Here is a 27,391-nt window from a genome sequence, read left to right as displayed (position 1 = left end):
ATCTTCAGGGCAGCAGGAAAATCTCAACACTGAAATGCTTCACAGCTTAGTCTCATACACTTCCGTTAATAAATATTTTCCTGCACTGATACAAAAACGATAAAAGTTTGCATCATTAGAGGTATGTGATGTGCGGCATTACAAGACCCCCAGTTCATATTAGGGGTCGCCATGATACCAGAATTTTAAAGTTTGATACGATTATTGTAAAAATCAAATGATACCTGATTCGATTCCACGGCAACAAAAAAAAGTCCTAGGCACCAAAATCCTGATCATTGGTATTAAAACTTCTGCACACAGTCCAAATTGCACAAATAATTCTGTACAGAAACAGTGCAATGTTGACAAGGTCACGTCCACGTCTGAGACATAAATGTAACTTGAATGCCAAAAGGACCTTAAAAAAGGATTAGCTGACACATGAATTTAAATGGACTACTGCGGCTCTTTTTATTTTGCTCGAGGCAGCTTTGTTTAAAAATATGAGTGAAGAGCTATATTTAAAAATATCTTATGTACTTCTCAGACGATTGATCATTTCATAAATGGAGTTTCTGTTGTTTTAAACCTTTTGGTATCACAACAACAGCACATCTTGTTTTTACTGTCTTTGAATTCTTTTTGTAATGGTGCTTCCTCGTTGTTCTGAACATATCTCTGGAAAGCAATGTAGAGGTGATGACGACACTCAGTAACATCTGCTGAACTTGTGTCAGTCATGAGGCTGAAACGAGAGTTTTTTTGTGCAGAGTTTGATAAATGAGATCTAAGGGAAGCGTGAGAATATAGTAAGTTAAGGGTAAAAATGTTCCTGCATGAGGCCTGAGGTGTCCCTCGTGTCATTACAAACCACCATGTTAAATGAAAGTATGGTACCTTGAGGTCATCACTGTGGTCAGCTATGTGTGTGGAGTGGCGATACAGTAGCACCTCTGAAGTACTGAAAGCTGCGGTCAGTCACGTCCCGTGCTTTAATGTCATCAATTCATTCCTTAAGCCCATATTAAAATATAATAAATACATCCAATGAGAGACATTTTGTCGATCGAGTGTCTGTGGGAAACATTCACTGAGGAGCTCCCAGCTGACCGCGGGGAGCCTGGAAGGCAGAGCAGAAGAAAAAACAGTTTGAATAGTTTGCTTGTTTTTGGTCGTGTCGTCGTATTCCTTGTTTAGTGTTTGGCTTCTTGTGTTAAAGCAGCTTTGGTGAGCACGAAAACATACAAACACACAGCGATTTCCTTAACAGAAAACCAGAATCATGTCCGCTTTACACCCCCCGGCCTCTAGGGGGTGGTGTTGAGCCAGCGGCTGCTTGTCCAGCTGTGCAACATGAGCTGTTAGCATGTTAGCATGCTCCGCTACAGTCAACAGCTTCTCTGTCTGTGCTCAAACACCGACCGTCTTTAATACTTTGAGTGGGTTAAGGTCTGCGTTAGATAGTGTGTGTGATGTAGAAGATGAACTCCATGTCCATGGCAGTCTGTGGTACACTAGCGCTACCTCCGTGGATGACGGGGATCAGAGCGCTGTCCAGCTCGTTCATGTAGCGCTGTGGGAGGAGTCTGCCTCCGGAGCCGGCTTGGTACTCCACCTGAGAGCAAACAAACCAGGGAACAGTCAAAACAACGCAACGCGGGACATCATAAGAACCACACTGTCGATGCTGTTGTTTCATCTGTCTTAATAAATACCATATCAGCCTGCGTGGAGATCCTCAGAGTGAGCGAGTTGATGCCACATGAGGTGAGAACGGCGAGGTGAGGAGTCAGAGCGCTGCAGGTGGCCAACGCCATCTCTTTCTGAAACACGCTGCAGGACGACAGCACCGACGCCAGGCTGCAGTCTGGAGACTTCAGCTGGTAGAAAACCTGCAGGGAAGTTCAGACATTTAACTTTGACTGTAAACTGGATCCAAACCTCACGCTGGAAGATTGAAACCTGTGTGTGAGTGAGACAAAAAATCCACCTCAGTGCATCTGATGGTGCGTCCGTCTGATTCGAAGTCAGTGTCCTGCTGCATCCTCGCGCTGCGGACTCCGTCCAGAGGCCTCCCATCAACCCCGCTGGTTCTCCTTCAAGAGGAGCATCAAAGTGGGATAATCACATCTTTAAATATCTGAGGTTTCATTTTGGCAACCTATTCATTTCAGCATAAATTCAAACGTAAGAACTTCCCTCAGGAACGAGGACGCTTTGAAGGAACCGAGTGTGTTTTCACTGCAGGGATCAGAATCTAAATTAAGACAATTAATTTACTCCTAAAAACTCCAAGCTGGGAGATAGTGCAGGAGGTTTCAAACAACATTTAAGATAAAAGCTGAGGCTTTGTGAAACATCCAAACTACAAGCTTTACATTGCATAATCGTTGTGGGATGGTATGTAACATGTAACAACATGATCTCCATCGGACGCTTGTTAAAAATGATTTCCTCACTGGGAAAGTTTTTTTCATTTTACACAAAGCAAAATCTGTTCCATCTTTCATGTGAGCAAAAACCTTTGAAAGAACGAGGCATCTTAGAGCTTATTTTTAGAAAATCAAAACCTTCGACTTGCAGCTAAACTGACGTGTATTTGTTTTCCATTTAAAGCTGTTTTTGGCTTATTTTTCTTTTTGTTTTTTCAACCGTATTAGAACATTCTGTGTGGTTATAAAAAGAAAGAGAAAGTGGATTCAAATCTTCTAAAATTACTTCATGCATCAGTGGCCTGCGAGTTCAGCAGAGGACAGATTGCACAGTAAATAGTTGTTTGTCGATATGTGTGTGTGCGGATGTGTGCCGAGCTTTGTGCAGTTACCCTGTGTTGACGGGTGAACTCCAGTCAACCCAGCGGACGGAGACGTTTTCTCGGAGCTCCCCTCCGTCATTCCGACCGCAGGGGATGTGGAAGTCCGTCTGATCCCTCAGAGCCGCGCGCAGGGACTCCATCGTCTCTGGAGGGATCTGCACCATCAACCCGTCTGACACAGAAAAGGTGAAGTTTTAGTTTTTATGATCTACACGGACCCAATTTATGAAACAATATAAAGCAATACGATAAGATAGGATACGACTTCTATAACCTTAAATCCGGATTATAAACTGCACCATATGTAAGATAAAGTTTGGTTTTGGTGGTCTCACAGAGTGTTTCCATTTTGTTCAGCAAGGTTCACCATGTGAAGTTTCAGTAAAGCTGTGCAGTTCTTTTTAGTATCACCTGTTTTCACCAACCCCGACTGCCAGCTACTGGTACGGTGACGGAGCTCTCAGTGTAGATAGTAAGGTGGGAAGTACGGACCTACAGCCAGAGACCCCCTCTGCTTGTCACTTGTTGTTTTTAAATCGAGGAGTCTTTTTAAACCAGCACTCCATAAGGTTTATTTACTCAACGGTATACCACAGTTTTCTTTAAAAGCATGACTATGACCTAATGAGGGAAGTAACCAGCCTGGGCTCTGTCGTTAACTTTCTAAAGGAGCAGGTTTTAAGTAGCTCACCTATAGGTTGACTGTGTTAAAACATTTTTTTTTTTTTTTAAATCTGATGACAGTAAATGCACTTCTTCCCACTATTCATATATTTTGCCCATGAAAACAAGTGTAAAGTAGTAATGTATTCTTGGACATTGATGTGAATTTTCAGCAACATAGCTCACTATGTGGCACAATAAGAAGTGTAAAATATTCATTTTTTTTCTTTTTGGGCCTTGATGTGAATTTAAGGTTATTGATAAGCATAGGCTTATTGCAATTTCACACGTGTACAAACAGTAATTTAATTCAGCTGATGTGTGCTGTGTAAATAAATGCAAGCGATTTGATGCAAGTAGCTCTTGGCCACTTTCATTTTTTCAAAGTAGCTCTCAGATGAAGAAAGGTTGGAGACCGCTGAGATAGAGTGTATACAGAATGGACAGTGATATTTGTTGCCTCTAGTGAAGCCAAAAGATTTAGAGCTCCCCCTGCTGACTGGCTGCTGCTCACTTTTAGACTAACTAATAGGTATAAAAAGTGTGTCTAATATTCAAAGTATTACAGTCAGAATGAAGGTGTGTGTGGTGACTTTACCTTCAACAATGCTGGACTTGGCGATGAAGCCGGAGGAGGCTTTCAGGGCTCCATTAAAAACAACAAAACTGGCTCCAGTGACTGTAATAAAAACATGAATCAGCCGACAGTTGAGTATCTACACAACACAGGGTCAACAGGAAAGTGATAGTCATCATGTAACGTTTGTGTTGCACGCCTCGCCTTCTTTTATTTCACTACAAACAGAATACGGATGAGTCAGCAGAATTACTGATGACTCTCACCTGTGCGTGTTTTGCCTGGCATGCTGTTGGCCTGCGTCTGATAGTTGCCCTCCTCGTTTTGCAAACACACCAGGTGAGAGTCGGCCTCCGGGCTGAAGCGAGCGCCGATACTGATGACGTGCTCGTTCGAAGCGTTTACCACCTTTTGCATCTGAAAGACAAGGAAAATGTGGAATCGTGACAACCCTACCTGCAAGAGTATGTCCTGAAATGATGCAGAATTTTACTGCCAGATAAAAGCAAATGTTTACATTTCCTGTGTGTGTAAAATGTGTTGAGCTTTGCAAAAGTAGGTTTGACGACACCTCGAGCTGTGCAATATTCCTCTGCATCCACACTTTCCATACATGTTCACAACATAGCATTCATTCTGTGATCCTGATTGTTGTTCTGAAATCATCAAATCTATTTTCTATCCATACTGGATCTTTTCTTTTCTGCTCATCCTAAGATTTCTCCCATTTTTATCTGATGCTTTAATGGATCCATACTGAGGATTCAAGGACAGATGGACTCGTATAACTGCACAGGATGTAAAGCCCCTTGAGGCAAATTTGCGATATTTGGCTGTATACATAAACTTGACCTCAAACTCACTTCCTCAAAACTGCTCAGTCATGTTCGTGTCCTTTCTTTGTCCTCAAAGCCTTCACACTCTCCTCCTTCTCTTTTTTGCAGTCTTGAAGCCAAAGCTCTTTTAATGTTGTGCTACATTTTCAACACTTAACAGGGGCAAAGATTGATGATGCAAGCTGATGACATACAGCGTCTCGGCTTTTTTCTATTTATATCATTGCACTGCGAGTTATTTATTTCTCCTAACAGTTTGAGGTCTGACAAAGACTGCGACACAGATGTTATCAGAGCCATTTCACACACATTTAATGATCGTGTAGGGATAGCTATTATTGCACATTCTATATCAGTGCTGGTAAGTAGTGGTTTAAGATTTTAGTAAAACATATACCTACCTAGAAGAACTAGATGACTGTTTATACAGCGGAGCTCTGTAACGCAGCTGTCCATCACTTGCCGTGGATGCAGCTGGATCTTATCGCATCACTCTTGGCACTAAATGTCATGTTTTGGATGTCTTTAGAGTTATACTTAGTACTTCCACAGCTGTCTTACCTCATTGAAGCTACTTTTAGGAATATCGATGTAGCTGTGGCCCATCTCCATGTGGATCCTCAGCCCCTCCACCACCGACAGACTGTACTGGTAGTTCCTCAGGTCCTGTGGGAACACAGAACCGTTATTATACTAATTATTATTTTACTTTGAGGTTTCATACAGAAGAGAAGAGAACATCAAATCGACTGAAGAGACAGCACACAATGTGTACGAGTCTGTATAGTACAATATAAAAGTAAAAAAGCTAAAAACAAGGAACACATAACCAACTGTTTGAGGAAAACACAGACATGTCAAACAGATGTGAAGCCAACTAAGTACATAAATAGGGGCTGAAATATATTTATTACTTTAAAAGAATAGATGATCAACTGCATGAAATGATCACCAGATTGAAGATTTATTTGCAATCAAATATATTCTGCACTGCCTCACAAACCTTTCTGTTCTGATTCAGCTTTATGGCAACAATATTTAGGAATACTGTTTGATGCACTTTGGCGCTCATCCAAGGCCTCCGGGTGCAGCTGCATGGTCGTAAAACACACACAGCGCTGTCCGCCTACCTCTCTTAGACAACGTGCATATGTTGACAAACAGAGAGTACGAAGCCGGCAGAGATGTTGTGAGAAGCCAGACAACCCTGTCGACCGACGATGTCAAAGTTACATACTGCAGTAAACATGTGATCAGGCCGTTGTGGACATGAGAGAGACGGTATTCTGTCTGTTGAAAGTTGATGTCCTATTAAATCGACCTTCAGACCACGATTTTAAGGTGGACAAGTAAGAAATTGTTGCTTTAAAACAAGTAACTCTTTGCAATCGGACTAATGAAAAGCTTTGACTCTGGTGAGGATGGTCTTAAGCTCCTCTTTAAGATTTTACCAGTCCTCATTGTCACAGGTGAAATAACTAAATGTAGACAAGAATTAAAAGCAGGAAGGACACCCCCCCCCCCATTCATGTAATTAAAAATATATTAAAATGTGCTTTCAGAGGGATCAGGAACAAAAGTACCTGACCAAAGTTCAGACAATCTTTAATGATCTCCATGCTGAATTTGACTTTTTCTGCTTCTGTTTAAATACTTACAGCCAGTAAGTTCATGATGGTGTGTCCCGTCTCTCGATACACAGAGTCCCGAAAACGGACGCTCGTCAACGTGGTGGGATAAACTGAAAAAGAAAGAGTTTGTTATAACGTCAATCTTACTCTTACTGGGTGCACATATCTGAAGATATAAGTCCAGATAAGTCCATAAGTTGAGTTGAACAGAAGGGTTTCTTTCTTTTTAACATTTACTGGATGTTAAAATGTTAATCAACCAAACACCACATAACTGTCATAACCAGGCTCGTTGGTAATGCCAAAAGACGAGTGGAGTCTGAGTTTTAACAAAGAAAATGAATTATTTATTTCAAAACGATGGTCACATTTGAGTCTGTAGCGCAAATTAATATAATCTAGGAGCCCTGTCCTTTCTTTTACTCTCTTCCACTACGTTTCCTTTCCTTTCTCTGCTCATAAAAGAAAAAAAAAATCAGCAGCGGAGGTCATATTTCAGCAGCGGTGCACCTCTGCTGCTAGATGGATATCAGGGAAACACTGACATTTAATAAGCTTTATTTTACTTCATGCCTGAACTGACACATATTTTCACAATTAATCAATTTCAGCATCATTGTCTCAACTTTTTTTAAAGGCCAATGACGACTTTGAATGTTGTTTACGGGACCAACAGATAAAACCCAAAGATATTCAGTTTAAAGTCACACAGTATGAAGAAAGCAGCAAATGAAAAAAAAATGTTTTTTTCATTTATCTTATGCAAATAAAGGAAATAGATTATTTATTGGAGAAAATGTCTCAAAAAGTCGTCAAATGTTTTAACTTTTTCAATGCCACATGTTTTAAAACGGTACAATCTCTGTTATTTGAATGATTCATAGTATTGAAGGGTATCCAAGCTTTAAAAAAAAAACTCTTCGGTCATATTTTTACCAAAAGCTGCCACAAGGGGAAAAGAGAGAGCACTGTCTGAAATGCAAAAAACAAATACATTAGCAACGTCTTGGTGCGAGATGAAAATGTTGCCAATGTGTTTGTGCAATTCAGACAGTGTGCAAGAGTTTGCTGCCCATATTTTTAATTGAAAACAGGACTTAGGATATATTTGGTGCCTTAGTTTTCTTGGTTGCTGTGGTATCGATCCTGTTTGACTTTAACTAGTATTCAAAACTCTGGTACCATGACACCCCTGACCTCTAGTGTTGAATCATTCTGGACAAGTAAATATCAAAAGTTGTTACGTTTTCATGCGGAAGTATGAATCCTCTGCTGCTGGTGTTGAACTTGTGTGAGCTTTGGACGATATGAAACTAACCCAGCCTACTTTAAGACAAAAACAATGAGGTACAGAAGTTCACACACCGCTGTATTCAGCTCCGAGCCGCAGAAGCAGTCTGAGGGGGAAGACTTTGGCCCAGGGCACCTCCAGTTTCTGGATGAGCAGGCCGAACAGAAACGGCTGCGTGGGGAGAGTGAGGCCATCCAGAGGCTGACAGGTGGGAGAGAAGAAGAGCATCCCTGCATGGTCTTTACTGCCCAGAAAACTGCTGGTGAAGGTCACGTTTTCTAGCTCCTCCAAGAACTTTCCTACAAAACGAGAGAATGGTTTAGTTTTTTTTTCCCTTTGTACAAAAAGCTGTGAACGGTTAACACATGTCCTGACTGGGCTTTGTTTTCTACCTTTTTGGGCTTCCTGGAAAATGTTGAGATAGAGCGTGAAGAGGTCTTTTGGGAGAGATTTTTCTTCTGGCAAACACTCCAATAAAAACACCAACTCCTTCTGTCCCAGCGCCTGCAGCCCGTTAGAGCCAAAACACCAGCACTGCCGGCTGCAGTCTGACCGAGCAAACAGAAAACACAGACTCAGTTAACACGGACTAAAACTGAAGACGGCAATACACACAAAAAAAAAAAACACATATATGATTCTAATTTGTATCCAGTATGTTGGATACTTCTAAAGATTTGAGCTATATTCCACTCACATGTGACCAGTTTGACATTAATTAGCAGGTTGGCATTCAGAACGAAGGTCAGCGGTCGGGGTCCTCCCTCCTCCAATAGGTGAAGGATCTGACATGGAGCAGGACTCTCCTCGACTAAAACATCTAGGAAGAAAAACACACAGAAGAACACATTTAAACTTTAATGCCTAGTATTTTTTTCAGGCTTCTGACTGGTTCCAGGAAGAAAGAGTAAATCAGTTCTGCTTCAGCATCTCTGTACTGGTTTGATCTTAAGGGGGCGCTGTTTGTTTTTAAAAGCCCTGAATGGCTCATCTCCCTCCCCAACCATCTCCTGTGCCCTTAAACTGCCCCAGGATCCTAAGTAGATCTTCTGACTCAGGTCTCCTTGCAGTCCATCGCCCAAATCTTGAGCTTGGAGGTGACCACCCTTTTGAAGTCAAGGCCCTTAGACTTTGAAAAAGCCTTCCCTCCTCTATGAAACCTGCCAACCTCTGTCTACTTTGAGTCTTGCACCAAAACATACCCGCATATGTTGGTGTTAAGACTTTATTCGACAATTTGCATTCTATATTTGTTGTGTTTTTTGTTTTGTATATAGGAGGTAAAATTTACTCTTTCCAGCATTCACACTGCGCACAAACACTGCGCACTAACTTGGCCAACTGACTTGAGTTCATTTTAACTGAACCAAACAGGTTAGGTGTGAAATCACCCTTAGTCAGTGTATCTGTTCTGTTGCATCAATTTAATGCAAGCTCATAACTCAAACTGCTGATTTCAGAAAAGAGGTCGTTAGAGGGCAGAAGAAGTCACATGTTGGTCACTTTCGGATTTGTTTTCATGGTCAAATGTGAAAGAAAATGTCAGCAGCGGGGTATTGAGTGTGAGTCTTACACTCTGGGAAAGATGCTGTTTGAAAGACATTGTCCAGTGACATTTCCAGGAGGAACAACTAACAACTATTTTAATGCATCAAACCACCATACTGTAGCTGATTTGGAAAACAGACATGAAGAATTAGGAGGAAGTAATGAACAGAATGAAAACACACACCTCCTGCGTCATCCTCTCCAGTGGTGATGAGCAGAGGAGGGAGCTCGTCCTCGTTCTCTGGCAGCAGACTGGGAACCCTATTCACTGAAGATCCGATTCCAGCGAGCAGAGCGTAATCCCAGGGCCCGGATACTGGAGGTCTGACCACCTCCACTGTCCCAGAAGCTTCAGGTGCAGAAGAGCCGCCGACTCTGACATCTGAACCAGCTGAGCCGGGCTGAAACAAACGGGTCGGCCAGTCATTGTACATCATGTCTTCAGTTATTTAACTTACATATTTCTAATCTATGGATGTCTTACTGATGATTGGTCCGGGGACACACTGAACTCCTGCGAGCTCCTGCGGCTCGTCACAGACAGCTTCGTCGTGTCGGCCACCTCTCCATTTGGCAGGATGCCATCAGCAAACCACACACGCTTCTGTTCCCGAGGACAACCTGACAACACACACAAACACACACACAGTTTTTTCAAGGGTAAAGTCCATGAAAACCAAAATGGTAAAATAAAGATTGTGTACAGTGTTTAAGGGGGTGAGCATACTGTCGTTGTTTGGGTGTTTGAGAACGGACACGGGCACCATGACGGTGGGAGGAGGAGAGTTCAGGGTGCCGGCGGCTCGAGCCTGCTGCAGAGGGGGGATGGTGCTGCAGTACTCAGAGGGGACGTTGGGATTCGGACTGGGACCTGCAGGACTCATCATCCGCTCCAGGGCCTGGGCTACAAGAAGGAACATGTAAAAAAAAGAAAAAAGAAAAATGTATTCATTTTAGCACCAATCTCAAGTTAATGCTCACTCAAGTATTAATCCTATGACAAGTTCAATTTGACTTCTAACTGGCTTTGGTAATCCTCTGACTTGTCCTCTAGCACCACCAAGAGGTTGATTATATAAACTTACAGGTCCCTTTATACTTGGACCAAATATCTTAAAAACTAACCATCAGAATAAGCACAGCAAAACATTTGGAGAGTTCTTTTCAATAGTAAAAATGTTAGATTCAAAGCACTCTACAGTACAGAAACTCAAATCATTCATCAAATGTTTTGTCAAATTATCTCTTTCACCTGACCAGTATAGATAAGCATCCTATTTCAAAATATAAATGCAAGAAAATGAGGCAAGAATTGCTAGCAATAAGTAAAAATGTTTGTCCTCTCAAGACACTTAACAAGTGAAATGTGGTTGTTGCATTGGCAGATATTTTCTATTTCTATTGCACTGATCTACTGTAGATTAAATTGCATTAAACAATTAGAGTAATGCTGTAGACATTTCTGTGTGTTTGTTACATTTCTAAATTAAAATGTGCATCATGCAGACATTCAAACACTTAAAGTGGTCAGATCTGCTCAAACGGATGGTTTATTTTTTGCAGCTTGCAAGATTTTTAAGTAGCCAAGAAAAATGCTCATTAATTCTGGTGATCCGCTTGTTAAATCAATCAGGGTTTATACATCAGGCAGTGAGCTTGTTCACAAAGAAGGAGATTTTTTTTGTAGCCTGTGGCTGATCCCAAAGTGGAGAACTGAGCTAGAGAGGCTTCTTCTGAAATCAATTACAAATGTATTTGTTTGAACACATTCAGAAACATGCTTTTTTTATTTCAAAGTTTTGCAAAACAAATACCCTGGCACAAAACATGGGAACTTTTCTGTACTAAAACATTGCTAACATATTTGTGCAATTTGAAAAATGTGCATGAGTTTGCTTCACAACAAGAAATTACCCAACATTGGCAGAGTAGAACTCCTATTTTAGTAACCATCATATCAGAAACAGGTGTCGTTACTAGTATCATATTTGTGATTAAAATTCTGGTTTCATGACAAACTACTCCCTGATGTAATAAATTAACACGGACACATGATGAATAAGTTTCTCTTTATTCACTTTCTTTTGATACCGGCGGGTTCTTATGATGAAATCTGAAAAGGACAGGGTGCCTGAAGCTACTGATGATGATGATGATTATACTGTTGAGAGCAGGACTGTGCCAGCTCAGAGGACATGAGCTTTGACTAAAAACAGCAGACCGCTGCACGCATGTTTCAGTGACCACAGCGCAATGCATGCTATTACTCTAATGACTCATTCGTGTTTGGGAGCTTTGGATATGCAACACAAGCACTAAATTGCAGAACTTCCCCTTGGCTGTGTTTATTTTTTTTACCCAGTATAGAACAGAATTGTCGATTGAACTTCCACCCTGAGCACAATCAGACAAACGGAGCATTTGACAAACAGCCCTGTCTTTGCCTTCAGAGCATTATATAGAGTGCAGATGAATGAAGGTTATTGCAAACGGTGCCGACATGAGTTGTTACCTCCAGGAGAGCGGGGTTTTGACTGAATGCTTTCCGGTGGCACTCACAGAAGTGCTGATGTTGCACTCGTCTAGATTATATTGATTAAGCATCATAGATCTCTATCGATCTGTTGTGAACTGACATCAACTACAGGGCGGCCGACAAAAGCACAGCAGCACCTCAGGATTGAACACAAAGCAAAGCTATTATATGAACTCTAATTTCCAAACCTGGACCCCATTTTATCATATTCTGAGATCTAAATGGCTAAAACGTAGTTTGGGAAAAGCTGCAGCACATATTTTCAGATAACAGCCAATAAAAGAGGCTGTAAGAACGGTAATGTGGTCCTTGGAGGCTCGTCCCCCTAAAGTGCTTTATAGTTAATCTAAGTTTCTGACAACATAAAACATCTATCTCTATCATAAAGAGTAGGACGCTTAATTTGGAGGCAGACATAGCAAATCTCTTTTTTCATAGCCACCAGACTCCGTTGACAGGACCAATAATTTTACCTCTCTTAACTGCCTCGACTCTGGTTTGTTTGTGATACACAAATATCGCTTTGGATCCATAATCAACAAATCAAAACACCAAAGAAGTCATGACATACAACAAACAATGGTGGTCATGATACCAGATTATTGATCTTCACTTTCATTCTGGTAAAAATCAAACAGCATTAATAGATTTTCTGATACCATTGCAACACAAATTCTGGACCCTAAATTGTTTTTTTCTGTTTTTTAATTATTATTTTTTGTGTAAATGACGGCAAACCCCTGATCACCGTCTAAGTTTAACAAAAACAAGATTTTGTGCAATGTAGGCAGTGCTCTCGCTCTTCAAGTGCAGCAGCTTTTGGTGAAAATATGACGTTTTTTTAAAGCTTCAGTCTGATAGATTGCATAATTTTAAAAACGTTCTATCAAAAAGTATTGAAGTATCGGAATTTTTGAAACCTAGTAACTAACAAACCAAACGTTTAGTCAGCAGAAAATGCAGCTCCTTTGTTCTTCAAGTCAAATACAAAGCTTTTGTCAATAAAGTTTGGTGGCTTTGAAGAGTAAAATGAAACATCCGTTCTTAGTGAGACAAATGTGAGGCATGTTTCTCTTTAACATAACGATCTCTCTCTGTCTGGATCCTTTCTCTGAGAATAACAAGCTGAGCCTGCCAGTAACAAAACAAGAACTTTTAGTGGATGCACTTTGGTTAGGATCACATTGCATCCATTAGAGCTTTGCTAAAGCATCCTATAGGGAAAAAAATCCTAAACTTTTTGCTCTGAATTGAGTCCAAAAATATGTATAAATAGTGCTGAGGTTTAAAAATACCAGACTTTCCCTTTTAAGTGAAAGAGGTAAGCATATTTTTAGTCACACGGCATCATTACAAGGAGAGTTGTTTCACCTTGTTCTGGGAGGAAAGGATGACAAGGCACAAAAAAAAAGTCATCAAGAGCTCGCGGCAATCTTCTTCAAGTATTCCTCGGAGACCTTTTTAAGTTTAGCTCACGTACACTGCTGCAAAACAACACTCTCTGGAAAAATGAAGTTCAAATATTCCTCTTTACAATCTAGTCAAAATGGCGATTTTGCAAAATCAGTACAGATTAAAAACAAAACGACAGAACAACCGCAGTACACAAAACCAAAACAAAACTGGATATTTAAAAGTATTAAAAAGATGCCTCTTACCTCGTCATCCCCTCTGCTAAAACCCAAACAGTCCACATCTCATCGAGTCTATTCCTCAGTCTGACTTTAGACACTCCCATCACTGCTCTCCTGAAGCTCGCTCCTTGTTATATTTCTGCCGTTAGCCGTAATAGCCTGTTAGCTTTAGGCTTGAGTGTGTGCACTATGCCTCGCATGCAGCTCACAGTACTGATGTGAGAGATGGAGAGCAAACGAGGAGGGAGGGGAAGGAGGAGAGAGGTGACGGAGAGGAGAGAAGGATCGCGTCACACCTCACGAGCGTCGACCAGCCACAAAAGTGGATCACCTCTTTCTTCTTAATTTAGCCATCGTGTGTGAGCATCACATGTCTACTGCGTAAGGCAGGTCGTCCAAGCACACACACACACACACACTCACACTCACATGCAATCAAGGACAAATGCCAGTGTCCTGCTATAACTCTCCTCCCTCCCTCCTGCCCTCACCATCTATCTTCCCCCTCCCCTCTCAACCCCGTGTCCCTGCTGCAGTCTTTAAAACCTCTGAGACACCTTTTATCAACAAAGCAGAAAAGTGCATGACAAAAAGAGCTTATTTCAAATACGAACATGCCGTTTAAAACCTTTGTATAAATGTTGAATTTTTAATCGATGTTCAGAATGACGTCAAAGGAAGCCTCCACGCCACTGAGTATGGGACATTTTTGTGCAGCACGACTCAAATATTCATCAACTGCAAAATGAAAATGTTTCTGTGATGCTATAAAGTTTTAATGACTTCTAGTGGAAGTCTAGTGGACTCTCTATTTTAAGATTTAAAGGTGACTCGAAGGTTTAGTCTGTCCCTGGGGGAGGAGAAAATAGAGCCGACTGGTACAGGATAAGTGAGAACAAAACTGAACTTGAGGGGAAATGTTCACTGATTCTAACATGAATGCTGATATTGTGAAGTTTTTCAGATATCTTTTGGAAGTGTGCACACATTTTGTACAGATGTGAACATGCATATGTACTCAGAAGGCTTTTTTCTTCAATGAATAACTTTAAATAATATCAGTCATTAAACAAATCATTGACTTGAGTATGTTCAAAGTGTAACTAAAAGTTAGAAGTCGCCGTGTTCACAGTTTGAATGGGGTATATAACCACTACATATAGATACAGGGAGAATAGAGGTGTGAATACTGGGAGCTAAATTAAGTGCAAATGAAATCCTTTTTATTTTTAACTGTGCCCGTATCATGATTTATGGGAACTGTTGTTCCTGACTTACATTTATTTCATAAGGAGAACAGACCTATTTGTGAATGTTTTTGCTTTGTCTGAATATTTATTTAAAGCATGTGAAAGGAGGAGAAAAGTAACTTATAACAGATCCATCTGTATAGGCCTTCTCATTGTGTTATAGGCTTTCTGATTCTGTTATAGACCTTCTGATTGTGTTATAGGCTTTCTGATTGTGTTATAGGCTTTCTGATTCTGTTATAGGTCGTCTGATTCTTTTATAGGCTTTCTGATTCTGTTATAGGTGTCCTGATTCTGTTATAGGCCTTCTGATTCTGTTAAAGGCCTTCTGAATCCTTTGTAAGCCTTTTGAATCTGTTATTTTGTTATAGGCTTTCTGATTCTGTTATAGGCCGTCTTATTTTTTTGTAGGCCTTCTGATTCTGCTATAGGCATTCTGATTCTGTAATTCTGTTATAGGCTTTCTGATTCTGTAATTCTGCTATAGGCCTTCTGATGCTCTTATAGGCATTCTGATTCTGTAATTCTGTTATAGGCTTTCTGATTCTGTAATTCTGCTATAGGCCTTCTGATGCTGTTATAGGCCTTCTGATTCTGCTATAGGCCTTCTGATTCTGCTATAGGCCTTCTGATTCTGCTATAGGCCTTCTGATTCTGCTATAGGCCTTCTGATTCTGCTATAGGCCTTCTGATTCTGCTATAGGCCTTCTGATTCTGCTATAGGCCTTCTGATTCCGTTATAGGCCTTCGGATTCTGTTATAGGCCTTCGGATTCTGCTATAGGCCTTCTGATTCTGCTATAGGCCGTCCTATTCTGTAGGTATTAAACGTTTTCTTCTTCCTGCTCCTGTATGTTCATGGACAGTGTGTAAGTACTTTGAGAAAACATTGTATGTGTGTTGCGTTATTGTTTTGGAAATCATACATCAAAATGAGCAAATAAACTGAAGATGAATGAATGAAAGATATATCCATTTTTTTACAATATGATGTTATTGTCCTGTGCTGTTTGATGTTGGCTGAATGACATCCTGGAATATGTTAGATTTTTTTTTTAATTAACTCCATATGGGATGGGTCAGAGACAAAAATAAAATACTTACCATACTCTATATACACTCGTTCATTTGCTCAAATAGAAACAAATAATAGGTAGATTTAAACTGTGGATTATTTTCTGAATCAGTTAGCATTTCTTACACAGAACCATTTCAGTCAAGCACCTTAACCTTTAAAAGCAAACTGTGAAAAACTTGCTCGACTGCTCTGCATCTTCACAAACAACAACTTATTTTCTAAGCAAGCAAAGGCACTTCAGAACAAGATACACATCCTGTCTACAACATGTGTACACTACAATTGTACGCATGTCTGGTGGAAATTATGTACAGCAAATGATGCATGCAAAGGTTTTTACCCCCAAAAATAAAAAACAAAAACAACTCAGAGTTCAGAAAACTTCTAAAACCAGTGTCCTAGTGATGTAAACATGTACATAAATAACTTGAGCATACATAGCAGATGGTCACATTTCAGGAGTTTGTCAATAACTCACAACTCCTCAGAAACTAGGAGCAAAGAAAAAAGTAATGTCTATTGATTTCTGAAAAGATTCTCAGGCTCAAACAGCTCACGAGTGGCCGCCAGTTCTAGGATCAGACTGAACCAGGATCTTACCTCTGTGTATGGAATCAAAGCAGACGACACACACACGAGCCTCCTTCTCCAGGTACTTCAGCTTACACTTCCTGTTGCAGCACACGGCACAGTACACCTGCCACAGATGAGAGAGAACGACATATAGCTACTGAGCAACTCGTATGCAAATAAATCCTCATGCAGAAAGTAAATAAACAGCAGTCAAAGGCATATCTAAACGTTTTGTTCTGAAAAGCCTGTTAAGAAGGCGTGCTGTGAACAATACTATGTTCAAACAGTCCTCTCTAATGCTGCTTTAATCACTGGCCTTTAAGGGACTTAGATCCATCTTTAGTACGCGCGGCTCAGCCGGGATCTATAGAAGAGCTGGAAAAAGAAATGCTGACTCATGATCTCTCTCTCACTCCATGAATCCACCCTGCTATATTTGGTGCTGAGACGTAATCTGTATTATTTAACTATTTATGAAGCACGCAGACACCATGGGAACTTTGATGTAACTGAACATGTGATATTTAGTTGTAAAAATTTAGTTTCTTTTTCAGTCTGTTTTTTAGTATTTGCATTAAGACAATACGTGAAAAGAGCTGAGAAGAGGACTGATGCTGATAAGACTTTTTATCATTCTAATCCTGTATGTAAGAGTTTTAGAAGATTTCAATTATATCTGAAACATGTATAGTTCTGCATTTAAAATAATTACAACAAAGCTTCAGTCAGTACTTGAAGCTTTAAGGATCACAGGGAATTAAAACTAGTGGGAGGTGTTTCTGACTGGCTGTCAAATGCCGGGAGCTACTTTTTAATTGTCCTGTACCTCGTGCTGTGAGACTAAACTGGAGTTGGGGTTTGTGCTGCAATGATTGGTGGATCACAGAGCATTATATCATATGGCGATGTATAGTCATTGTTTTCAGTCATGACATGACTGTTGCAGAGGCCTGGAGGGTAAAAAAAAGTTGAGGAAAGTGCCAACCTCCATTAAAGGCTCTGTGGAGCTGCAGCACAGGATTTTTACATTTCTCCATCTCTTGAAATGACGCATGTTTACATCACCTGACAAGCGCAGAAAAACCAAGATATTTTGGTAAACTGCAAGTTTTTGGCACTTGCGACCCTTATGCACTATTTCAATCTCTAAGAAGAGCAAAGTCCTCGCCAGAACTTCACTTCAGTGACATTTACATACTTAATAAAGAAATCCTTCCACTCACATCGCCTCAAGGATTAAAGTCTACAAAAGCACAGACAGCTTTTTAAATGGGTCTGGGTCAATAATGCTGTTGTTGGGGAAGTGACAGGCAAGAATTTCATCATCAAAGCATAGGTGAGTGCTAATTGGCTCACATTATCTAGCTAACGTTTCTTAACAATCGTGTCAGGATTATTGTCAGCTGTCACTTTCAGACAGTGTTCTGGGGCAGTAATGTGAGTTAAAAGGCAGCAATAATTAACTCAAATTGACACAATATTTTATGGCAGGATTAGGAGAAGTCTGTTCTTTTGTTCCCTAAAAGGACCATGGAGCATCCAATTGCATTAATCCACGATCTCCTCCTCTCTGGGTTTTTTTTGTCAGACTAAATTCTGTCTCCTCGTCAGTAAGTGCATCCTACTGCACAGTGCACAACAACTGTATTTAGTTTAAGAAAATATAAAATATCACTGGTTTAAACACTTAGGTAGCAACTGAGACTGGCAACTCATCCGGAGCGGTTCCATAAATTGTGACGTCACATTACAAGTATGAATTGAATGAACTAGGGTTGTCACTCACAACCAGACTTCCAACTTTGATACTTGTTTAAGATACGAGACAATACTAATTAAAATCAGACATTATTGATTCACAAATACCACAGCAACAAAAATAGAACTCTTAGGCACCACAAATTAAGACTGCGCCTACCTTCCCGCAGGCTCGACAGTGATGCCTCCTCTTGGTGAAGGTGAACCTCTGGTAGCAGTTCATACAGTTTGGAGCTTCAGCATCGGGCACCCAGGCGGGCTGTCTGCTCCCCAGCTCCTCTCCTCCCTCTCTCTTCCAGTTCACCGACCTGCCACTGTCTGTGGGTGACTCACCAGGGTACGGTGGGGGCTCTGACAGCTCATCACACCCCATGCTGTAATCCTCAGGATCATGGTTGGCGTACATGGGGCTCAAGTCCCTAATGTTGGAGTGCTCCTCTGTGAGACTGGGTGAACTCTCCTCATCCTCTTCTGCTGGCTCTTTAGTGGACTCACCGAGCGTCTCCTCCTCTCCTTCTTCTCCTGCTGCTGGTGGAGATCGGGCAGTTTGGCAGTGTAGCTGTTTGGGTCTTGCCCCTCCATAGGAGGGCAGCTGATTGGGGCTACCGCTGAGCTGAGACTGGAAAGTGTTGCTGGTCAAAGAGTGGTTTAACCCAGAGGGAGAGAGTTCAGGCTCTTCTTGGTGAGGTCTGCAAGAATCCTGTGACAATGACGGAGCAGCAGGGTTTAAACTTCCTTCTACAGTCACACACATCGTTCTGTCACTTTCTGGAGTAGCAAAACCCTCCAGATCCTCCCGCCTACATCCCCTTAACGCCTCCAGATCTCCATTTTGACTCTCAGGTTGAGTTAAATCCCCAGAACCACTGCAACAAGACACCCCGCCTCCCACTCCTTGGCCCTGCTCTGCTTCTGCGTGCGCCTGCAAGAAGGCGTCCAGCTCCTCATCGGTCACCAGCAACTCGGCCTGATCGCTCTCCGGCAGATACTCAAAGCCGAACTCTGGAGGATCGTCTGGGCTCGGCTCGGAGCGATCGCAGGAGGCGAGGTCTGCAGAGTGGACAGTTTCAAGAGAGAGATGCTGCCCCTCTGGTGACGCCCTTCCCTCTGAGTCTACAGGGTCCTCTAAGCGGGACCTATCCTCTCGGGCTTCGAGAGCTGACAGGGAGTCTGCCTCTGTGCTCTCTGCCTCTTCACACTGCTCTGTAGCTTCACCTGAGTCTTCTTCTGCCCTCACCAGAGCTCCACACATGGACACAGCTAATGGTAGGCAGGATAAACCCACTGATTCTGTCTCTGAGGCGGGAGACTCTGCCTCAACTTTATCTGCAGCTTCTTGTGAATCTTCCTCTTTTATCACTGAGGTGGTTGTTGTTTCTTTAATGCTTTCAACAGGCAGAGACTCTTTTGGTTTTAAGCAGTCTGAGGAGCTATCAATTACTTGGTTTGTATGAGTCACCTCCTCCTCACAGTCCCTCTCATGTTTGTCAGCTGATTGTGATTCATCTGCGGATTCACAGCTCCTCTCCACTGCCGCCGGAAGAATAACGTCCAGCAGGCTGAGCGAGGCAGAATATTCCCCGCTCTGCAGCTCCTCTCTCCCAGCAGATGGTTGAACCTCCTTCGAGTCTCTACATTCAGCGCGGTGGCTTGGCTGTCCCTGCTCCTCTCCATGTGCAGTCACCACAGGGCTGTCAAAGTCCACAAGCAGCGCATCCTCTTCCTCCTCCATCTGCTTCTCCACCACGTCCAGCTCGCTGAAGGCATCGTGGCTGTTCGCCCGGCCCAGGATGGCCGAGCTGGTGTCGTTCACGAGGTCACACACCGGCTTCAGCGCGCGGTCCGGGCAGGGAGGGGCGGAGCTTTTAGCTGGCCGGCGATCCACAGAGGAGAGGAGGTCCACTGTGGTGAGGGGTTGACCTTTGAGCTCTCTGTCGTCGGGGCTGCGGTTCTGACAGCCAGAGCGGTCGGGGCAGCTGGTGGCGGATCCATAATGAAGAGAGTTGAGGTCAGGGAGGTTTGGTGGGACGGTGGACGCCTCGGAGGATAAACACTGAGGGCCCAGAGATGAGAAGGGGTACACAGACGTCTTCAGGAAAACTGATTTACAGTCAAGTTCCTCTGAAAGAAGAAAAATAAGAAATAGTTCAACTTTGATACACTGAAAGAGATCATTTAGACATAAACTATAATGGATACCAGCTAATATTTATATTTTTTTCCAGTGATTAAAATAGATTTTTAAACATTAAGTGCCAAAAAAATAATAATAATAAAAATTAAAAATGACAGCAGTATAAAATATTATGCAATTGATGTTTTTCTCTGTTGATTTTCTAAATATAGAATTAAAATAATATGTTTTGACGATGTGAAAACATTATGTTAATTTGGGCACTGGAACACCGTTATAAGATTAAGATAAACATTACAGAAAATTAATTCGTCACAGTAGCTTAGGAATAGGTAAGGAAGCCATAAGAGGACATGCATCCATTTATTTTGTCTAACTCTGTTTTACAGTAAAAATGTGTCATGTTTTCCCCCTTGAGGTCTTGAGAGCTGCAGCCAGTCGATGACAACAGAACAAACTAGTGGTGGGTGGCTGCTTTGAATTGTTTGTTTTAGGGATTTTTTAATTTTCTATTTTAATATTTATTTTTTTCCCCTCTGTCATGATGCTTTTGATGTTGTGTGAAGCACTTTGAATTGCCTTGTTGTTGAAATGTGCTATATAAATAAACTTGCCTTGCCCTGCAGTTTGAGCATAACACTTGACCAAAATCGAGGGCCGAAATATATTTCAAAACAAAGGATTTCTTTAACTCACTAGTAATTCAGGTGCGGACTGGTGATGGTGACGACGTTAAATCATATAGTCGAGTAAACGTGCACATCCCTAGAAGAGACAGCTTTCAAGAGAAGCACACCAGCTCCAGAGCTACTCACAACTTTCCTGCAACAGCTGCTAAAATCACAACAGCAGCATGTTTTGGCCAACAAGAAAGTAAGCTGAATATCTGTGGAGAACTGTAATGCTGCTGACTCCTTGTCAGAGAGGGCTGCATACAAACACTGTTTTTTTTTTTGTTTTTAGCACACACTGAAAGCTCAGGCAACAAACTGAAAGACATATTCTCTGAATTTGACAAGTAGTGTTTTGGATTGGTATCCCACAACCCATCCTTAAATCAACAAAACAAAATGCAGAATCATCAATAATTAAAAAAATTAGCTGCTTCCTATCTTACCTGTATTCAGCTCAAAGTCATCGAGCAGTTTGTCCAGATCACACACAGCTGCCTTGAAGAAGCTGTCCATGCTGGGTTGAATCAAAGGGCCTTCAACCCCTCCTACACTTCCTGAAAAAGAAAAAAAAAGATCTTGTTAAAATACAGGAAAAATAAACATAATTTTTCAGCCAATATCTCCTCAGCTGTTTTGGTGTTGGCGCAAAAGTCTCCTTAAGAGAAGGAATCTAGGTCACTTCTTGACACATTAACCCACTGTGACGTTGTCGTTTCCTCATTCTGCACGCAGCAGAGCAAACAATAACACAAAATCACACATGGATAACTTACACACACACACAAAAAAAACAGCTCCACCAAAATAGCTGATAAGTGCATTAAAAATCTGTTGAAGTGAAACAGTTTGATCAGGTCTGAGAAGTGGTTCATGACCGCAGCTTTTCCAGGACGTCGTCATAATCAGGCTTTTAAATCACAAAACTACGATGTCATAACCACACCTTCAAACTTTTAAGGTGTGGTTCAAATAAATATACATTTAAAAGGAGTAGATCAACTAGGCAACTAAGTTCATTTAATAGTTTCTAAAGATTCAAGAGTTAAGAATCAAAAAAGGTTATCTATCACAAAGTTACAGAAAATGACCTTTGGTTAGAGGCTGAAACAACATAAAAAAATTATTCACACCCATTATACTCACATAAGCATACCAAAGTTCCATTAATAAGTAAAGGAACATGTGCAAAGCAGTTTAATCAAAATACTGGATCAAACAGCTCACAAAAAATAACTTTTAATTAACCTTCAAAACTTCTGTCAAAATGCATTACAAACAAGGAAGAACAAATTCAAGAAAACAATCAAATGCAAATTAAGAGTCAATAACAGTAAAAATGTTTAAATGTAATGACAAAAAAACAACAATGGACAGAACCAAAAAAAAAAATTTTTTTTAAGCAATTCATAGACTTTTTGACACCATTTTTTTTCTAAGCACACATTCACAATACACTTAAAACTGCTCAGCAACCCACTTTTGGGTCCAGACCCACCAGTTGAGAACCACTGCCTTAGGACAATCATTCTGGTCTAGAATGATCTCATGTAAATATATACAGTTTCAAAACATAGACTTTATTTGGCAATTCAAGAATTCAAATGTTTTTGAAAGCAAGCTGCGTAAGAAATATCAAATGTATAATAAAAGTTGTGTTTTCCTACATGCATAAGCAGACAAATTAAAGGATAGAAAAACAACGTGTGTTTTAAAGTACACAACCTGCAGTGAACAGGAATTGTCACAATGATCTACACACACAAACCAGTTTCACTGTAAACATGTTCGGCTGCATCATGTGATTTCTCCTTTCACATGCTAAGTAAACTGGTTACCGTCGTGATGTTACTGCCATCACTATCTAATGAAGAAGCTTCTTCTGGGGGGGAAAAAAAACTGGTTTCAACTAGAGATGCAGCGATCCACTTCTTTTCAGAAGCCTGCAGCTCTTCGGCTGAGCAAACTTGAGAAAGTGCAGCAAGAGGCGCAGACAAACTCTCGCTGGAGGAAAATATTCAAATGTGTGTTTTTGTCACCTGTTGAAAGGAAAACAGTTTCTTACATGTCAACACTCATCGTCTGCAGAATAAGATGAGGGATATTAAGGGAAGAGACCTGCTTAAGTGACTAACATTAGACCTATTCAGACTGCTGTTTCAAGCCACGATGATTACGGCCCTCTGACATTTCTGCTGACCGTGTTTCAGCAACGCAATGTGAATTAACAGTGTGAAAACAAAACAATGTGAAAAGTGGAGCAGGCAGAAGACGGAGAGGACGGACTTTTCTCATGATTGGGGCATTTGTAGACAAACTAGGGACACATATAAGTGGTCTAAAAACAAGATAAAGTGTATTTTGCACAATATGGGACCTTTAATTGACTTAAATCTGATCTGATACAATCCTTATTTTAAGCTGAATTCCTTCAAAGGAAATAAAAGGAAAGGGGTTTGAACTACCGAGAACAAAAAATGGGTCAGATTTATGAAACAAGAAATGTGTAGCATGGTTAAAAATAACTGAGGGGAAAACATCAAACATTTTCTATAAATGAGCTGCTTGTTAAAAGGAGTGTGAAGGCCTATTACCTAACACCTTCTTCTCCTAAAATAAAACAGGAAGTTGCCTTAAAAAGATTTCGAATTCAGACTTAGAAGTGTTGTAGTCAAAGACAATATCTAGTAAAAAAAAACAGAAGTTCTCAATGATCCTGTCACTAGATTCAGGGGAGAAAACATGCAACCTAGGGTCACTTTAGAGGTTTCTTATGTTTCGATTAGATGGCAGATTTGACTTTTTGTCTTATTGTTATTACTTTAATAAAAACAGCTGCTTTTCTCCTGACAGTTTTGTATTAGATTGTACAAAAGCTCAGGACACTTTGGCACAGAACCTAAAAGATGTTTACTCAAAATCAGATGCAACAACTACACAGACGAGTGTGGTGACCTCGACAACACACATGACACTAAAGCCCCGTTTTCACCAAGCGGTTCAGGTCAGTTTGGTACAATACGGCGCACATTTTTTGGCGTTTCCATTGTTAAAAGTTGGGAATTGTCCCAAAGTAACACATCTGTACCGTCCTACTTTTTTGCTTCCCTTTGCTGCTAGAATTGTGGATTATAAAGTCAGTGTGTTCATTTATTAAGTTAAGCCTTTGTAGGGTTTTGTTGCCTTCTCATAGTCTGGTGACTCTCTTTGTCCTGATGTGTCAGCCTTAAACTATGTAAGCTGAATATAGCCAGCAATGAGGAAGTCCTTTTTTTTATTAAAGACACATCATGTGTTCAATCAGCACGCTGCTAAATCTGATTCTCTGTTAAATCTCTAACAGCTCTAAATATTCAAAAAGTATTTATTGGACTTTCATAAGAATGTGAAACCCTGATGAATTTCACCTGAGCATGGATGGAAAACAGATCTTACTAACAATCACGTGTGTTATCTATGAGTGGAATAGGAACTCTAGCAGAAGCAGCGACACTACTCTGAAAAAGACCCGCACTCAAATTTTTCACTTAAGATAAATAATCAAACAAATTGTCAATACATTTTTTTTAAAGTTTCAAAAGTGAGAATTAGGTCTTTTAGGAGTAATAATTTATATTTTTGTAATATTATAACTGATGCCTCCATGAAAAGTACAGATTTAGATTCTGCACGGGAAAAAGGTTGAAACAAGCTTTCCACTATGACCATTAAAATAAAATCTGGCTCAAAATAATCCTTCAATATTGTTCCTCTCCATACCATTACCCAGATATCTCACCAAGCCCAAAGACAGATACAAAGTCATCAAAGACAACCCAGTGTAGCTTACCAGTAGCCTGCTGCTCCACTTTAGGAGACATCATAGTCAATAGTGAAGTTACAGACGACAATGAAACAACAGAAACAAGCTCAACAAAACAGGAAAATCCTCCCACCTTCCCGAAGTCAAAGCTTTCGCCTTCCTCTTGAGACTTTGTCCTCTATTTCTAATGTTATGAAGACTAGGGTTACTCGCACAAAATATTCAGGTTTGGCCCCTTGTTGCAAAACAAAGACAATATTTGTAGTTGTTTAAATGGCTAGTGAAAACAAAAAAGTCTTGTTTATATGAAGCCACACGTATACTTTTTTCAACCCCAGCTTTACAAACTGTACGTGTGTTTGTTTACAAAACACAGAGCTGAAAGTTTACAGACAACAGGCGGTGTTGCAAAATAGTCAAACTCATGTTTCAAAAGCAGCACTGTAAATAAGGTGGAAAGAATGATCCAAACACTTGACTAATATTGCAATTTCCTGCACGTTTTCACAAGAAAATAAACTACATAAGTCTATCCATATGCTGTTAACATGATCTGCTTTAAGGACGTTTATGGCGGGTTACTGTAATTGACATGCTTAAGATCACGCCTCTTGTTTTAAGACATGTGGTACAATTACTGTAACATTTACTAAATTAAGAATAAACCCAGGAAAATACTTCAGGAATACCCATTTTGTAATAATTTCATATTCCTAATAACAGGGAAATTAAACATTATTACTGAAAATAATATGTTATTTTAATCCAATTGTGAGCTTAAAATCGAAATTGAAATAATGTGATTTTAGGAAATAAATGATACGCTTCCGATGTTGACAAAGCTTTTAAAATGATACAATTTCTTATGTGATCGACGGTGTCAAAAGTACTACAGCCTTAAACCAAAAGAATCAAAATTATATTTCTAGCTTAATCCTACCACCAACGAAAGAGATTGGGCAATATCTTAACTGCAAAAATACTTTGGCAATGTTGAAAGCTTGCTAATGTATTTGTGAAATTCAGGAAAAGTTGGCAGGACTTTGCCTGCATTTATTAGTAATCAAAAATAAGAAATTACCCAATATTGGGTGTCTGACACATGTATATAAATTGTGGAATTGAAACAAGTATCGATATCTTAGAGTTTTACTAGTATCCTATCAACGTTTTAAATTCTAGTATAAATTTAACACAAACCTAATATCTGTCAGTTTGCTTAACATCTTTAGATTCATCACATGTTGATCATATTTAAAACAACAAGTTACTATTGTTTTCAGCTGAATGAAGAGAGGGAGAGAGACAATATATTTCCCACTGCAATGTTCAGAGTAGCATTATATTTCAATTAAATTCTCAAATCCATCATTACAACACAAGATCAGCCAGCTTACTTCATTCTGCATTTTTCAGGACATCGTTTTCTCAATTCTCTATCAGATTCAGAGGACCTCATTGTTGGAACAATTTACCCAATCATATTAGAAACAGCACCAGCCTCAACTTATTTAAAAAACAAACCATTTATTTCCTGCTTGGCCAATTAACCAATGCGCCATCATAATCTTTCTCTGCTCTTTCTATTTAAGACTAGTAATGCTTAGTTAAATCCTGGTTGTATATATTCACATTCTTAGTTTTGATATTTTTAGTGCTTATTTACTTTGTATTTAATATTATATTGTGTTTTTTTGCTCATATTGTGTGTTGGATAACATGCTGCTGTAACGCCACAATTTCCCAGTTTGGGATCAATAAAGTAATTCTATTCTATTCTATAAATAAATGAAATGTAAACATTACAACACTGTGTTAAACTGTTCCACATTAGTCAATGAATTTAATTAAATCATCATTATATAATAATTAGCCATGAGTAGCAGTGTAAGTTTGTAAAAAAAACAGTGTGACTGTGATGTAAACTATGGTAACTAGCAGCTTTCAGCGTCTAGTTAGTTAGTTAGTTACTATAGCAACAGGGCCGAAATTAGGTCACCGAATCTGACAGGTCACAATTACCGACGTAACACCCATATCAACTTTATTAAGCTGGATTACGACAATAATTAAACCACTGTCTCGATGCTTCCTGTTGTATATCAACACTGTTGTGCCTCTAGCATTCACACACCACAAAATATAAACGTTATCTCACTTTAAGCCCCTTTAACACATATTTTAAAAAAACAGGCTAATTAACCTGAGTAGCATAGCAGTTAGCTAACGATGCATTATAACACCACTGACGTTAGCATGTTAACATTAGAGCAGAAGAAACACACTAAACAGTTAGCTTAGGAGATAATAAGCGAACTGTTTCCGACTCTTAAATAAAAAGCCTGTTGCTCGTCACCGGAATATTAAGCTGAGGTAAACATTATCCGGCTAATGAAGCTAGCTAACTGTGGGTTAACCTGGTGAGTTTCTGTCTTACCGGTGCTATTTGTTTTTTTATTCCATAACTCCAACGTCGTCCTTAACGGTTGTCTCACCTTCCGTTTCACTAAAATGAGAAAACATCCCCCGCTTGCGCCCTACTAGGTCGCTGACACCAGCAGTCAAAGTTGTGAAGGGAGCTAGCTGTTGGATTAGTTTTATTGAAGATGTGTA

General features: G+C 40.3%; 1 protein-coding gene across 1 annotated transcript; it reads right to left on the bottom strand.

Moving 5' to 3' along the window:
• Positions 1 to 428: 428 nt before the first annotated feature.
• zfyve16 (zinc finger, FYVE domain containing 16) lies at positions 429 to 27,391 on the bottom strand. The gene is made up of 18 exons (XM_061060701.1): positions 27,216 to 27,391; positions 21,423 to 21,533; positions 18,332 to 20,292; positions 16,441 to 16,537; positions 10,071 to 10,247; positions 9,828 to 9,964; positions 9,528 to 9,744; positions 8,493 to 8,615; positions 8,188 to 8,343; positions 7,870 to 8,094; positions 6,532 to 6,614; positions 5,435 to 5,539; positions 4,304 to 4,454; positions 4,059 to 4,139; positions 2,807 to 2,969; positions 1,973 to 2,078; positions 1,698 to 1,874; positions 429 to 1,597 (listed from the first exon to the last, which is right to left on the bottom strand). The coding sequence occupies exons 2-18, from the start codon at positions 21,490 to 21,492 to the stop codon at positions 1,439 to 1,441; spliced, it is 4,188 nt and encodes a 1,395-aa protein (XP_060916684.1). The 5' UTR covers positions 21,493 to 21,533; positions 27,216 to 27,391; the 3' UTR covers positions 429 to 1,438.

This window comes from Labrus mixtus, chromosome 17, assembly GCF_963584025.1.
Source record: "Labrus mixtus chromosome 17, fLabMix1.1, whole genome shotgun sequence".
Classification (NCBI taxonomy): domain Eukaryota; kingdom Metazoa; phylum Chordata; class Actinopteri; order Labriformes; family Labridae; genus Labrus; species Labrus mixtus.
This window is presented reverse-complemented; position numbering and strand designations above follow the sequence as displayed.